General features: G+C 41.6%; 1 protein-coding gene across 1 annotated transcript in view; it reads left to right on the forward strand.

The window, feature by feature from the left end:
* cdh22 (cadherin 22) overlaps nt 1-14,125 on the forward strand; it is a 75,697-nt gene that overhangs the window by 31,985 nt on the left and 29,587 nt on the right. The window contains exons 5-7 of the mRNA XM_028405674.1: nt 1,071-1,252; nt 2,158-2,414; nt 5,169-5,305. Of these exons, the coding sequence (XP_028261475.1) occupies nt 1,071-1,252; nt 2,158-2,414; nt 5,169-5,305 (576 nt within the window). The remainder of the gene's footprint in view (nt 1-1,070; nt 1,253-2,157; nt 2,415-5,168; nt 5,306-14,125) is intronic.

Raw genomic sequence — 14,125 nt, forward strand, 5'->3', positions numbered from 1 at the left:
GGCCATCTTGGAAATGTTTAAAGAACTTGGAATTTGAATCTTTTGATGAAACAAACTCTATATTTGACTTTTAGGTCACTATTGGTGTACATTATTATACATCTATAGATTATAATAGATGTATATAGCAGATAGGCCACGCCCAGATATTGCAGCTAATACCCCGACAAACGGGCAGGCTCATAACTTCGCAATGGACGTGTGCATGATTTTGGGTGAACTTTCCCTTTAATTTCATTAAAAGATTTTCTTTAAAGCCAAGTTTTATTATTACCAAGTCAGCCTGTCTGTTTACCTTCCTTGCTTCCATTTGTGTCTCCTTTTTTGGCACTGAAGCAACACTACAGTAACATTATTAGCTCTGTCAAGTCAGAGTGGTACAGCAGCATCTGGTTGATTATATTTGATATGTCTCCACACACCTTTCTGTTTAAATCCTCTTTCATCTTGAGTAAATCACATTTACACAGTCAGAGGGATAAACCCTGCAGGATTAGAGTTGCACCTCCGCTGTATGGTACGGAGAGCAGAATGAATTTGGGATGCAGTTTCATCTAAACAAATAAGATGCAAAGGAAGAAGACACATGGCATGATGTAAAGACTTAAATAATTTGCCTCAGGGGAACTATAAACTTTCATCTTTAGTTTTAACACTTTATGCATCTATTACTTTACACTTTTTATTGATTATAACACTTTAAATGTGATTGATGAGGCTATCGGGATATAATGTAAATCTAGTGTAACCAATATTGTTGTGCATTCAAACGTTGTATTAACATGGTGGATCATTTTTTCACTGAATGCACCTGAACAGTATCTGACTGTATCTCGTCTTTTCTTTTCGTTTTCTCCTCTTATCCTCTTCCTCCACCTACTTTTTTCCTCCTTTGCTCCTCATCCATCTCTCCTACCAATATCCTCGCTTTCCACCTACGGCCATTTTCTCCTCATCCTTCCCACACTGGTGTTTGTCTCACTGTGTTACCTCCATCGCTCTTTTTTGTGATGTTTGTTACATCCACACGTCGTCTTTAACCGCTTGCCTCCACCTACTCCTGCCATCAGAGATGTACCAGTTTTCGATGTCAGAGGGGAGTGTCGTGGGGACGCCGGTTGGACGGGTCATTGCCTCAGATGCAGACATGGGAGAGAACACGGACATGAGCTATCTGATCAAAGAGGGAGGGGATCTCTTCAAGGTCACCACGGATGTAGAGACGCAGGAAGCGGTTGTCTCCATCAAGAAGGTACAAATAAAAGGAATGCTTCTGTTGAATAAATCTGTATTGATTTTTAACAGGTAAAGCTTGCTGTTTCCAATGAAAACCCCAATCACACTGTGGAAACACAATGTTTGGTGAATCAGTGGTTTTTCATTCACAGCATGCTAGCTGTTTGTCTGATTGTGCTACAAATGTGGATGAAATAAAAAGCCACTGTTCAGTTAAAAAACAGTCAGAGCAGCTCTAACTGCCTGCTCCTCCTGGACATCACTGTTTAAACTGCTTTGCTTTAAGTGGAACTTCAACAAGCTGCTGGACTTCTGCTGGTCAGACGCTGTGGAAAAAGTTCATGAAGTTCTTTTGGTTCTGTCTTCTTTCAACAGACAGAGAAAAGCAGATGATTGGTCTTTGATGAATGGTGATCATTGGCTACCTGCTGAGGTTTGACAGCTGCTGTCAAGTCATTGTCTCTTCAAAAGTTCATCTTCCTTTAACTTTTTTCACCTTGTTCTCTGTGACCAGAAGAAAAATGTTGAATGCTACACTCAGCAACTTCTCACTGAAACACAGAGATGTCCAAAGTGTTTTTTTTTCTTAGTGACACATTGATGTTTTAATGGAGGGAAATTGCAAACTGGACATGTTGACATTCAGTCGAAAGGTCCACTGAAATCATTCCAACTGCTGCTGCTGCTAACTGGTAGAGACACAAACAAAGACTGTATGAAGTTAGTGTGACTTTCACGCACTGATTGTTAGGCTTCAAGTCACCACAGTTACAAGATGGATCCAGGAATATGATGATGCTTTGCTTCAGATGTTAGCAAGCAGGTGTAAAGCACACTTCGCTTTAGGCCATCAGCATCTACAAGACGAGTTCATGTGCAGAGAACTTAAAGTTAAACTTCTTGTGTCTTTTGGTCTTTCAGATGCTGGACTTTGAGAGCAAGCGGACACACAATGTTGTCGTGGAGGCGGTTAACAAGCATGTGGACCCTCGCTTTGTGGACCTGGGCACCTTCCGCGATCAGACTATTGTCCGAGTGAGCGTGCTGGATATCGACGAGCCGCCCATCTTTCAGCCGGCTGATGGCACTATCATGGAAGTCCAGGAGGACGCCAAAGTCGGGGCCCTGGTTGGCATCGTCACTGCAAGGGATCCGGATGTGAAGAATAAACCTGTCAGGTGAGAATCACTTCTGACAGCTGGAAATGTGAGGGTTAATGTGAAGTTACACGTTAACCCTGCGGGGTGGGGACTGGAATGCAGCTCTGCACCGGCCTCTTCAAATGCTCACTGTGCTGTATTACCATATTTTCTATACAGTAATTTTTCTATATTTTCTATATAGTATACTATAACGTTGCCTCTTGAATTCCTCCTAACGTAAGTGGTGCAGCTGCAGGACATTGAGAGTGAGACACACGCATTTCAACAAGTCCTGATCAACGTCTGATCAACAAGAAATGATCAGCTTCACCGCACAAAAACTCCTATAAATATCCTGTAAATGAGTAAAAGGCAGACTACTGTGCGCTCATATAGCTGTCTGGAATTAGCGACATATCGACCTATCGGCTCAGCTGCAAGCAAACGTTCTATGAATGTGCGCGGCAACTGTGCTTGGAAGTGGAAGTGTGGATAAGCTGGAGCTGGAGAGAGCCGTCAGGAGAGGGACAGAACAGCTACCATTATATCTGTGATGGGACGTCAGGACACAAGGATAGCTAATCATATATTTTTTTCATATATATATAAGTCGCACCTGAGTATAAGTCGCATACCCAGCCAAAGGATGAATAAAAGTGCGACTTATAGTCCGGAAAATACGGTACTTGTAGATAGATTTTTACTGAAGCAAAATGTCTTCTGTGACAAATGCAGTTTTAAAGAACTATAACTCACTTGCTTCTAGTAGATACACATAAAGCTAATGGGCCTAAGAAAAGCATCCTTTTTTTGTGACAAACCTGCTGCTGATGGAGAGGAGAGCCGGAGCAGCAGCTTGTACGATCAATGAATGTTTTCTCAACATCAACATTTTTCTCTGAGATCACCGCGTCTGATAAAACAATATAATCTAGTCATCTTCTGTATCAAGGTCCTTGGTTTATAAGTCCTCAGAAGAGCAGCTGTGGTGTGAGGTGGGGGGAGTGGAGATAAGACTACGACAGTCACTGACAGAGTATACACGCCGGGCCTGTGCAAATTACCTCCATTAAAAATGCATGAGACTCACAGTTCCAGGTGTAATAAAGTACAACAGGATGGCAGCGCTGATGTCACCACTGTCTTGGCAGCCTGCATCTGAAAGTGTGTATGTGTGTGTGTGTGATACATGTGTATCTCTGTGTGTGCTTGTGTAGGTGAATGAGTTAATGAAAGGGTTTGGGTTGGCCAGGAGCCACCTACTGGGCAAAGTGAGCAGACTTGTAGTCCCTGGCATCCGGCAGCACCGCCACTTTAAACATTACATAACCGTACAGCCTGTGTGGAGTTTTTAGTGTTAAATACAGACACTGAGAGCAGCTTTATGCTGTCAGAGTAACATTTACTACATGTATTTACTCATATGCTCTGTGTAGCTGTCAAGTCATCCATGATTTGAACATTCTGGTCAGCGTATCCTGCTAGCGACGTGATACTTCCGGTTCACGTGGACAGTGTCCGGGTCACGTACAAAAGCCGTATGTAAAATAACGTCGAACTACGACAGCTTTGCCCCGAGTTTATTTCCCACAGGGCTACAAAGGAATAAACTGCTTTTTGAACGAAAAAAAAAACAAAAAACGAGTGACACGGGACAAAAAAATTGCACGACACATGGGCACACGCGGTCCTACCGCAGCCTGAACGGACTCTGTATATCACGGGGTGCCACCTAGCGGTTTGGAGGACAACAAACAAGCCGGGTTAAGCTGAAAATAGGTCTGAATGTATCCAGCTTAAAGGCTGTCTGGATTCAATCCCACTCTAGCTGGATTGACTTTCTCCAGAGGAATGGCAGCAGTGGCTCCTGTTTTCTTGCCTTCCTGCTCCACCAGCTGTCACTCACCAGTTAATATAGGTGTAGCTAATTGAGGCTTTATGTAATTGGCTAAATGTGGTGTGTAGATGTAATATGCATCAATCCAGTTAAAGCCAAGTCTCTTCTCTTTAAGTGGGATATTAAAAATAGAATGAACACAGCCACACACACTGTACATGATGTGATGTGTCAGCTTGGTGCAGTATATTAAACACGGGCTGTTACTGTGTCATTTTAAATATGCAAACTGGCAAAATCTGCTTTCAGACATCATGAGGACATAAATCTGTCACACAATGACGTCAAGAGAGGAAATATTTTTCAGAACCATGCATTGACATGAATGAAGTACAAGTAGAAGTCTTCACCCATGTGAACACTCTAACACATGATCTGTTTGTACACAGCATCACGCTTCATAAACGTCGTTCTCTTGAGAGCTGGAGAATGGCCGCCTGGCTGGCGTGTGTGTCAGAGAGGCTATGAGAGCTGATAATGCTCATGGTTCTTTATTATGGTTTATGTGAGCATTAGTAAGCCAGCTGCAGTGTGTGTGTGTGTGTGTGTGTGTGTTAGAACAAAGAAACCTTTCAGCAGATTTTTGTTGACTCACCAATCTACTGAGAGCACCAAGTGCCCCAAAGAAGGAAAGATGCATTTGTGGTTTTTCTGGAGTGCACAATGAAAATTTAATGTTTATTTTTTTTTTACCCTGAATGGCCAGAGAAAGAAGGAGTCACTGTTAGAGTCACAGAACCTGCAGAAAGTTCTGTTCTGTTAACTGTTTCTTTACGACAAAAACACTACATTCATTACATTCATCTAATGTATTTCCCATTTACTCCCATCACAATCATATTCACTTTTTCTTCGCTGTTCAACATCTTGTTTTTGTCCATCTGTGGTTACAGGTTCTCTATCGATCGGACCACAGACCAGGAAATGATCTTTCATATTGATCCTGACTCCGGTGCCATCACACTGGGAAAAATTCTGGACCGAGAGACTGCAGGCTGGCACAACATCTCTGTAAAGGCTGTGGAAGCAGGTACAACACACACAGCGTTCATCTACTGACTTCTTCCAACTCACTGTACTTAGTGGAAAAAACCTGATAAATATGTATCCAGTGGTTTCACATTTGTAACGTGTCAAAACATTGAAGTAAACACACATAAAACCCATTTAGCAAACTTTCTTGCATGACTGCAAACTAAGGAAAACAGACTAAAACACACTGTATGGGTCAGGTACAGCTGCACATTCCGTGCGAGGTCAAAAGGAAATAAAGTGTCCTCACTTCTCCTGATACTAAGATGGACAAAAACTTAATGTGCACTTTACAGGCTCATTTTTTTAAACAAGTCAGTTGAAGTTGCTCTGACGGTCGGCTAACTTTTGTCTGCACGTAGTGCCTGCCAGTAATGGAGACTCCACAAGCTGAATTAGCTGTCCAACATTTGCTGACTCCCACCAGGGTTGATAAGGGGAGACAGACAGCCTCAAACTGCTGTGATCATTAGCTACCAAAGCTCCTGGCACATTCTCAGCAGCAGCAGCAGCGTGTTGTGGCTGTTAGCTTTGAAAAAGACCAGACGAGAAGAGAAGTAATGTAGGACACGATCGGAATGTGCCACTTAAATGGACATAAGAGTTAGTTGTAAACAACTTTATCATCACAGTACAAGATGCAGAGCGCCACAGGATGAAAGAGGACCGAGGATTTAAAATGTGTAATATTCTGGATTTAAATTGAAAATGGCATGAATTTATTTCGCCTAATTTTTCACACTCTGCTGGTTTGACTCGTGGCTTCAACTTCTTCCTGTACTGTTATGTTGCACTATGATGTCATACTGCATGTAGGCTTTCAGGCTAACTGCTGCCTTACATCTGTAGCTAGTAGGAAGCAGTCAGTAGTTACACCCTTTGCTTTGCATCATAAATAGACTCTATATTAGGATAGATGTCATGACAGCTCTCGAAAAGTTCGAAACTCCACCTTATCCACATTAGTGAAAGGTACATGGACCCTCATAAAAAGAACATAAAGTACTCCTAAATACATTTTTCCTAGAGATGGTTTATGGCTTCTTAGATCACTCGTATTGCGATCTGTGTTCAAACATGAATGTTTTTATACATTTGTTTTACCGTATTTATTACCGTATTTTTCGGACTATAAGTCGCACTTTTTTTTTATCCTTTGGCTTGATGCGACTTCTACATAGGTGCGACTTATATATAAAATATATAATTTCACGTCAGACAGCCACTAGAGGGAACTCTAGGCTTGACGACACCGAGGAATAAGAATTGGATGGATTTAGTGATTTGGAGTGAGATGGAGAGTTTGATAAACTTGTTTTGTTCTGTTCTTTATGCTATAGTTATCTGAATAACTGTTAATATGTTACATAGAGGACAACTTTCGAGTTCGTTTTTATGCTTCATGTAGCTCAATAGCCATCCATGTGTTACGTTAGCATAATGCTAATGCCATAACATATGGTATGCTATTAGAATACCATACACCTTATGTACGACTTATACTCCATTGTGACCAGAAAAAAACGGTAGCTGTTAGCTAAAAGCAGGGCGGGCGCTTTGGTGTGGCTTCACCTCTCCACCTCTACTGTGGAGACTTTGGTTCCAAGACCTTTTTTTGCAACATGATACTCTGGCTCCACTTTTGTACAATGAGCGGAATAGGAGTCATGTCATCCACCTTTATATACAGTCTATGGTACTATACACTTCCATTTATTCTCAGCATAGGTTTCTATCATGGATCCCAACCATCATAGGTCCTCTGATAGTATTTAACTTCATGACAAAACTAGACAGCTGTAGTACTGTATGGGTCATTCAACCATAGAAGCCAATATACCTGAAGTTTGCTGCTTGATGCTGTTTTCTAGTTCATATATTTTAAGTCCATTCAAGGAAAATCCATCCATATAAATCAGTCCACAGGCTGTTAATACTGTTCACATTGTCTATGAATCCATCTGCAGCATCACAAGGATCAAATTCCATTTTTGTTTCATCTCCATTCTTTGTTTTGAATTTTGAGTTTAACTGTTTTTCCTCATAAACAAAAGTCATTTGTGGACACCACAGAACAGAGGAAAACATCATCTTTGTGCAGACAAACAATGTAAAAAAAAATAAATGCAGATCTTTGGGTCTTTTTATCACAGCAAAGGAAAAAAATGAAGAATGTAATAAGTTTGGGAAGCTGGGATGTTATTACAGAACCATTAGAAGTAAACTTGTGAAAAGAGGAAGGCTGCTGTTCCTCACTTTTTCAATCTTATACAGATGAAGTGATTGTGGGATTGCAGTGAAAGCAGCTGAGATTGGATTCTGTGTGTGTAACTGGTATCCAGCGAGAGAAAGAAAAGCGACGCCATAAACATAAAGCAGATTTTAAAAACGTCTTCATATTTGTTCCACTCTCATATTTCCCCAGGCTGTGATTACTCCAATAATCAATACAGCCCTAAACTGAATGGTAAGCAGTCTCATCCAACACAAACATTAAGACAAAATTAGACTTCCCAGAGCAATTTGGGTTCTTTTGTGTGCTCTGCCTCTTTGTGCTCGACATTATGTCACAGGCACATTTTAATGTTAATTGAACATTTAAAGCGGCCGTGCACCTTTCGGTATCAGACGTAAACACGCGCCTGCACTTGAAAGATAAAGCCTCTCACTTCGCCTTCCACAGAAACGTCCGCTCAGTCGGAGTCAGTGGTCAGAGGCATCAGAATTCCCATCCACGGCGTTTCTTTATCGCCTGTTAGCTCACAGAGCCCTGAGAGGCGCAGATGCACAGACAGCAGACAGAATAAAAGAAAAGAAGAGACAGAAAGACAAAAAAAAAAAGCCTCCCGAGGGACGGGAATAGAGTGCGGGCTGGGGATGCATGCGCATGTGAAGATTTTAGAAAGAAAGGACTTCATTTTCTCTATTTTTGTTCTGTTTTTATTGAACCCTTCTGCTTATTAAAGCCGAAGAGCCACAAGGTCAACCCGACTGAGGACAACCCTTAATTATCCCGGTCCATTACTGACCCCTGAACTATCGTATTGCTTGTGTATCAGTATTGGACAAGTGACAACAGCTTCCTGACAGAATTTGGTGTCTGTGTCCCAGGATTAACCCCCCCACAAACACACTCAATTACTGCACATGTGTCTGTGAAGATGTTGTAGTTCATTCAGGATGCCCCAGCGCTGCACACACACACAGCATGTCTTCTTATTCACCCAATTAAAAGGTGCTCCAACTGCAGGCACTGTCACTGTAAAAGAGGAAACAGCCTCTCATCTGTGTAGCACTTCCAGAGAACACGCCACCTCCTCCTGAGTGCAGGAGGAGCATTTAATGCACTGTCACCATGCGGGGTAGTCCCGACTCCTCCATAGAAACATATCAGGCTAAGTTAGAGTGACATATAATTTTCCAGAACTGATAGCAAGTATGATATCACCTTGCAGAACTGTTTTTTTTTTTACCCAGACAGGTAGGTGTAAAAAAAAAGAGAGAGCGAGAGAGAGAGAGAGAGAGAGAGCGTCACCCTGAGGGTGAAAAGATAGCACAGCAGCTGAAAGTCTTTATCGCTCACACCGTTGCAGGGAGAAGACATTTTCTACAGCGTAACTTTCCTCCCTCACTATCAGGCAAACAAATGCTCACTGTTTGATTTCCATGGCTTAAGAACATTATTCTCTGCGACTCCAAATGAATCACACACACACTTGTTGCCAACATGTTGAGCAGAGATGAGCGTCGCTTTTCAATCAAAGTTACGGGAATGTGAAAGCAAAGTGGATCTGAAGAGCAAAAAAAATCAAATTAAACCGGGAGGTAAAATGAGATGAAAGTCAGTCACAGCGTGCAGAACAGGAGACGTTAGTTTTGTGAATTGTGAATTAATTTGTTCTGTTTGGATGATGCTGTGAGAGGGCGAACCTCAGCCGCTAAGAGGGGTGGAGACGCGCAGGAAGAGCAGAGACTGCCTGGTTTCTGTCTGTCCAGCTATGTCATGCTAACATGGATGTGAATACCTGAACACTTCCCTGGATGGAAGCCTTGCATCGTGTTTGTGGAGACGTTCTGGCATCATCCCCCCTTATTGTTAAAACATTAGTGGTTTCATAGTTGTTTACATTTTGTTATGTAGTGTAAAATCATTCACTGCTTTACTCCTGATTGATTAAGACAATTACCATCAATAACAGATTATAATAAAAATATAATAAAAATTATAATTATTAGAGACAGGAGCTAACATGGCTTTGTTTATATACTGAGGATGAGCTCATATACTGTATAGAGGCCAAATAATATATATATAAATATATTTTAATTGTGACTCATGCTAAGCACCCTGAGTGGATTTCCAGAAGAAATACAAAGCTGTTTATTTGCAGAATGTGTCTAAAACATGACACTGAGCATAAGCAAGAAGCAAGAAGAAATAATTATCTTATGTAATAATATAATTTTAAATCTAAAGTATATGAATGAATTAACAATACCTTCCACGCTGATGTCACATAAATCCCAACCTCAAAATCCAAGATTTTGAACGTGACTACAGTGAATGCTAATGCACTGTTAATTAATTAGCATTATTAGCAACCTGGACAGCAAGCATGCTGTGACCTGAGATCAGTTGTGACATTATTTCTGAATTGTGAGGTAAATGTAGATGAAGCATAGACTCCCTCAGCAGAGCCGTTGTCAGACACTATAGGAGCCCTAGGCAAGAAGGTACCACTGGGGCCCTACAGGCTACTAGATTCTATGGAAATGCCACCCCAAACACAAAGACATGTACAGTGATGATTATATAATCAACCATTTTAATTAAATAATGTGCAAACAGACATATGAAAATATTATATTAAGGAAATATAAAAACAACACAATCAAAATATATCATAGAAATATGGACCATCTGTAGACTGTCAACACAAGATATGACGATCAGTGTTGTCATCAATGAAGTTTGGCTACGGTACAGGATCATCACTGAGAACTGGACAACTTAGACCTTGTTCCTTTGTTACCAAGTCAGGTGCTGGAGGAGTAGAGGAAGGAGTGGAGGCTCTGAGGTGTTTGACTGCTGGCTGGGACGTCCTCTGGAGTTTCCTCACAGGGCTCCACATGACCTGTGTTGTATAAGACTATAATGATCAGCCTGATAACTAACAATGTAAAATGAATGTGTCAATGCACTGGGCCAAAACAGTTGTAGTTAAATGGTGGGGATAACTGACCGTCCGTCTTGGGGCCCCTCTCATGCTCCGGGCCTGGTTTGCCTACCGTGTTGCGACGGCTCTGTCCCTCAGCACTGGTCAACAGTGAACATGCCACATATGATCCACCAGCAGGCGGCCGAGTAGGTTTTCAGTTAGCAATAAAATAAAATAAATAAAAAAAGGTGAGTCACCAGGAAATCAAAGCAGCATATGATTCTGGATGGATGTGACAAATGTGTGTGGAATACTTTTCTAAACTTGGACCGACGCTGTCTGCCAGGAACAGAAAGAGAATGAGACGGATGGAGAGATGAGCTTTCAGTCAGCAGCAGCAGAGCTGTGCTGCCGGGTAAAGACCTGTTTTCTAACAAACAATGGAAACATATCTGTGTTCTGTCTGAAAGAGTCGACACACCGTTCTGCTGTTGTTGCTTAGAGCTGGTGTTCAGGTGTTGTTGTCTGCATTCACGTCATGTTTGTGTTTATTTCTGTGATGAGAGAAGTCACTGCATTGAGAAGCGTTTGTTTGACTGTCCTCTGTGGATCATGGTGAACATTATTTGTTGGCTGAATAATAAGATGGAGGTGAGTGGCTGGACTCTGTCTGCTTCTCCTTGCTTGTTTGAAGGCAGTCTTGGATGCAGTCTTGTTAAGTGTTTGCTCTTAGGCCCCCGTTCACACTGGAGAAAGTCAATCCAGCTAGAGCAGAATTGAATCCAGATTGCCTTTAAGCTGGATACGTTCAGACCTATTTTCAAATCTGGCTATCACACATGTGTCCGTGCTCAATCCGGCTTAATCCGGCTTGTTTGTTGTCCTCCAAACCCCTAGGTGGCGCCTCGTAATATACAGAGTCCGGTCAGGCCGTGGTAGAACCGACCCAGACACTGTCCCTGTGAACCCTGAAGTATCACGTCGCTTGCTGGATTCGCTAGCTGCATTTGCATTCAGACCTGAGCCAGATGTAAGCCAATCCAGCTAGATCCACCTCTGAGAGGTGGATTGAAATCGTTTTTTAGACTCAGAAAAATCTGGAAAAGAAGTATCTGGATATATCTGAATCCTGCTCTAGCCAGATTGGTTCCCCAGTGTGAATGGGGTGTTATTAGAGCGTTGCAAAAACTTTTAAAACACCTGTTTCAGTCTAGGCTGAAACAAGTTTTAAACAGCAGTGAAAATGTTTTACGGGTAAATTCTTGCCAACATTTCTTCTCGGCCTTCTGAAAGGACATTGGTGGATGCATTTTAAAGAAAAATGTCTTATAATTGGTAGTCTCCATGCTTGCACCGCTGTGCCTCAGGCTCAACAAAGAGACCTGAGGACGACACTTTGGAGTACATTTGTTTCCCTTATTTCCACCCCGCCCTGACAGAAGTGGTGTTTTAAATCTCACGGTTTCCTCTGGCATAGAAGATGAAGCATTTGGTCACAGTAACATTCATGACACACACACACACACACACTCACACACTCATATCCTCTCTCCATCTTCCCTGAAGTTATGTCAGTATAATTCAGTGCCTGAGAGACGGAGCTCCTGTAAGATTCTCGACAGCTGGTGTGTGCCGCACAGATGCAGAGCACGCCAATAATCTGTTCAAATCCTTTTATTCTTCTTCTCTATCTGAAGACAGATTTAGAACAGCACCACTCGGTCCACATGAATGAACCTGTCTCGCTGAATCACTCCCCCCCTTTTTTTTTTTCTTATGGAGTGAGTTTGGGGTGGGAAGAGGCAGCGTGCTCTCACATTGTTTCATCTGTTTTCAATTCTGGGAATTGAAATGTAAAATGTGTAACATCTGATGATTGCTGGTTTTCATACGGGCACAGCGGGGACGGCGGCATAATGTGGAGACGAAATTAGAAGAGAGTAAAAAAAAAAAAAAATCCAGCAGTGGTGGAGCTCTCTGTGCATTTATGTTCTTGCTGCTCTGGCAAAAAAGCAGTCAATTAAAAGCCTGCATTGATGTGAGGATTATGCTATTAGTTGAGACCAGCATTCTCATTAGCTTCTGTGCCACCGTTCCACAGAACTGTGAGGTGAGATAGAGGGAGAGAGAGAGAGAGAGCCTGAATTTCTCCGCCTGATGATCATTAGTCTCTGCTGTCTCCTCTTTTTTTCTGCTCCGTGGCCTAAATATCTGTCAGCTGTGGGCATTTCCATCATCTGAAAAACATCTGTTGTCGGGTTTGATGCCTGAAGTTGGTTTTATCTCAGACATCAGCCAAATCAAAGAGACCAATTACAGCATGCAATTACCACAGATGAATGTGATGGAGGTATTTCAATTTAAGGACTCACGCCCCCACCATGTCTCTCTCTATATTGCCCATGTGTCATGTTTCTTCAATGTTAAATATAAACCGAACAAATACAATGAAAAACAGCAGCTCAGTGGTTTTTAGGTCTCAAGTCGTCCCTGAAGCTCGTAAATCTGAGGTTTGTGCAGATTTTACAGCAGAGGCTTCATTTTTGTTACACTTCATATTTAGAAGAATCGATCAAAGAACAACAAACAGTGCGTATGATCGTCTGACGCATCAATCGGGAATTCATCAATATTTTCTTACCCGAATTTGTTCTTACTCAGACATATGCACAAATGAAGAAGTCCAAAGTGACTTAGAAAATACTAAAACACAACTTTTAAGTAAACGCAGAGCATATAAAACCACATTCATTAAAGATTGAGATTTAATTAACTTGTTTAAATCATGAATTTACTAACATAATAGCCAAATGTATTAAAAAGAGGTGAACAAGAAAAAGAAGGAGATGGGTGGAAGACGAGGTCCATTTGATCATTCTCATATATTCCTTTATAAACTAGGACTGTTGTTGTTGTTTAATATTGTAGTTGTCACAGCGGTGAGGGTGGAAGAGTGACAATTTCATGGTTGTTTAACCTGGGCCACAGTGCGCCTCTCCAGGGATACGATGTTGACAGCCTCGGTAAATACGGCCCAAGCCTCTTCTTGAGTGCTGCTAGCGAATCCTGCTAGCGATGTGTCCGGGTCGCATACAAAAACCGCATGTAAACAACCATGGAACGCTATACACCAGTGGTGGAGGAAGTACTGAAGCTTGGTACTTAAGTAAAAGTACAATTACCCAGCAAAATATATACTCAAGTAAAAGTAGAAGTGCTACATCAACAATCCTACTTAAGTAAAAGTCCTAAGTACTTTTAAATGTACTTAAAGTATTAAAAGTAAAAGTACACACACACAGCTGTATGAACACAGCTGTATTCTTGTAACTACAGACATTTTAAAATATGTAGTGGAGTAGAAAGTACAGGTAACAGCTGCAACATGTAATGGAGTAAAAGTATAAAGTATGCACTATTATTGTTACTTAAGTAAAGTATAAATACATAAACATTTACTTAAGTACAGTAACAAAGTACAAATACTTAGTTACATTCCACCACTGCTAATCATAATCGCAGGCACGTGCCTGTCAGTGTAGAACGATTCTGATTCACATGCACAAGCTGGTGAGAATAACTTTAGCCGGTGTGCAGGTTTCGCACTTGTTTTGTGCGCAGAGTAAGAACATTTCCACGCACGTTAGTGAATGAGGCCC

The sequence above is a fragment of the Parambassis ranga genome, chromosome 5 (assembly GCF_900634625.1).
Source record: "Parambassis ranga chromosome 5, fParRan2.1, whole genome shotgun sequence".
NCBI lineage: Eukaryota > Metazoa > Chordata > Actinopteri > Ambassidae > Parambassis > Parambassis ranga.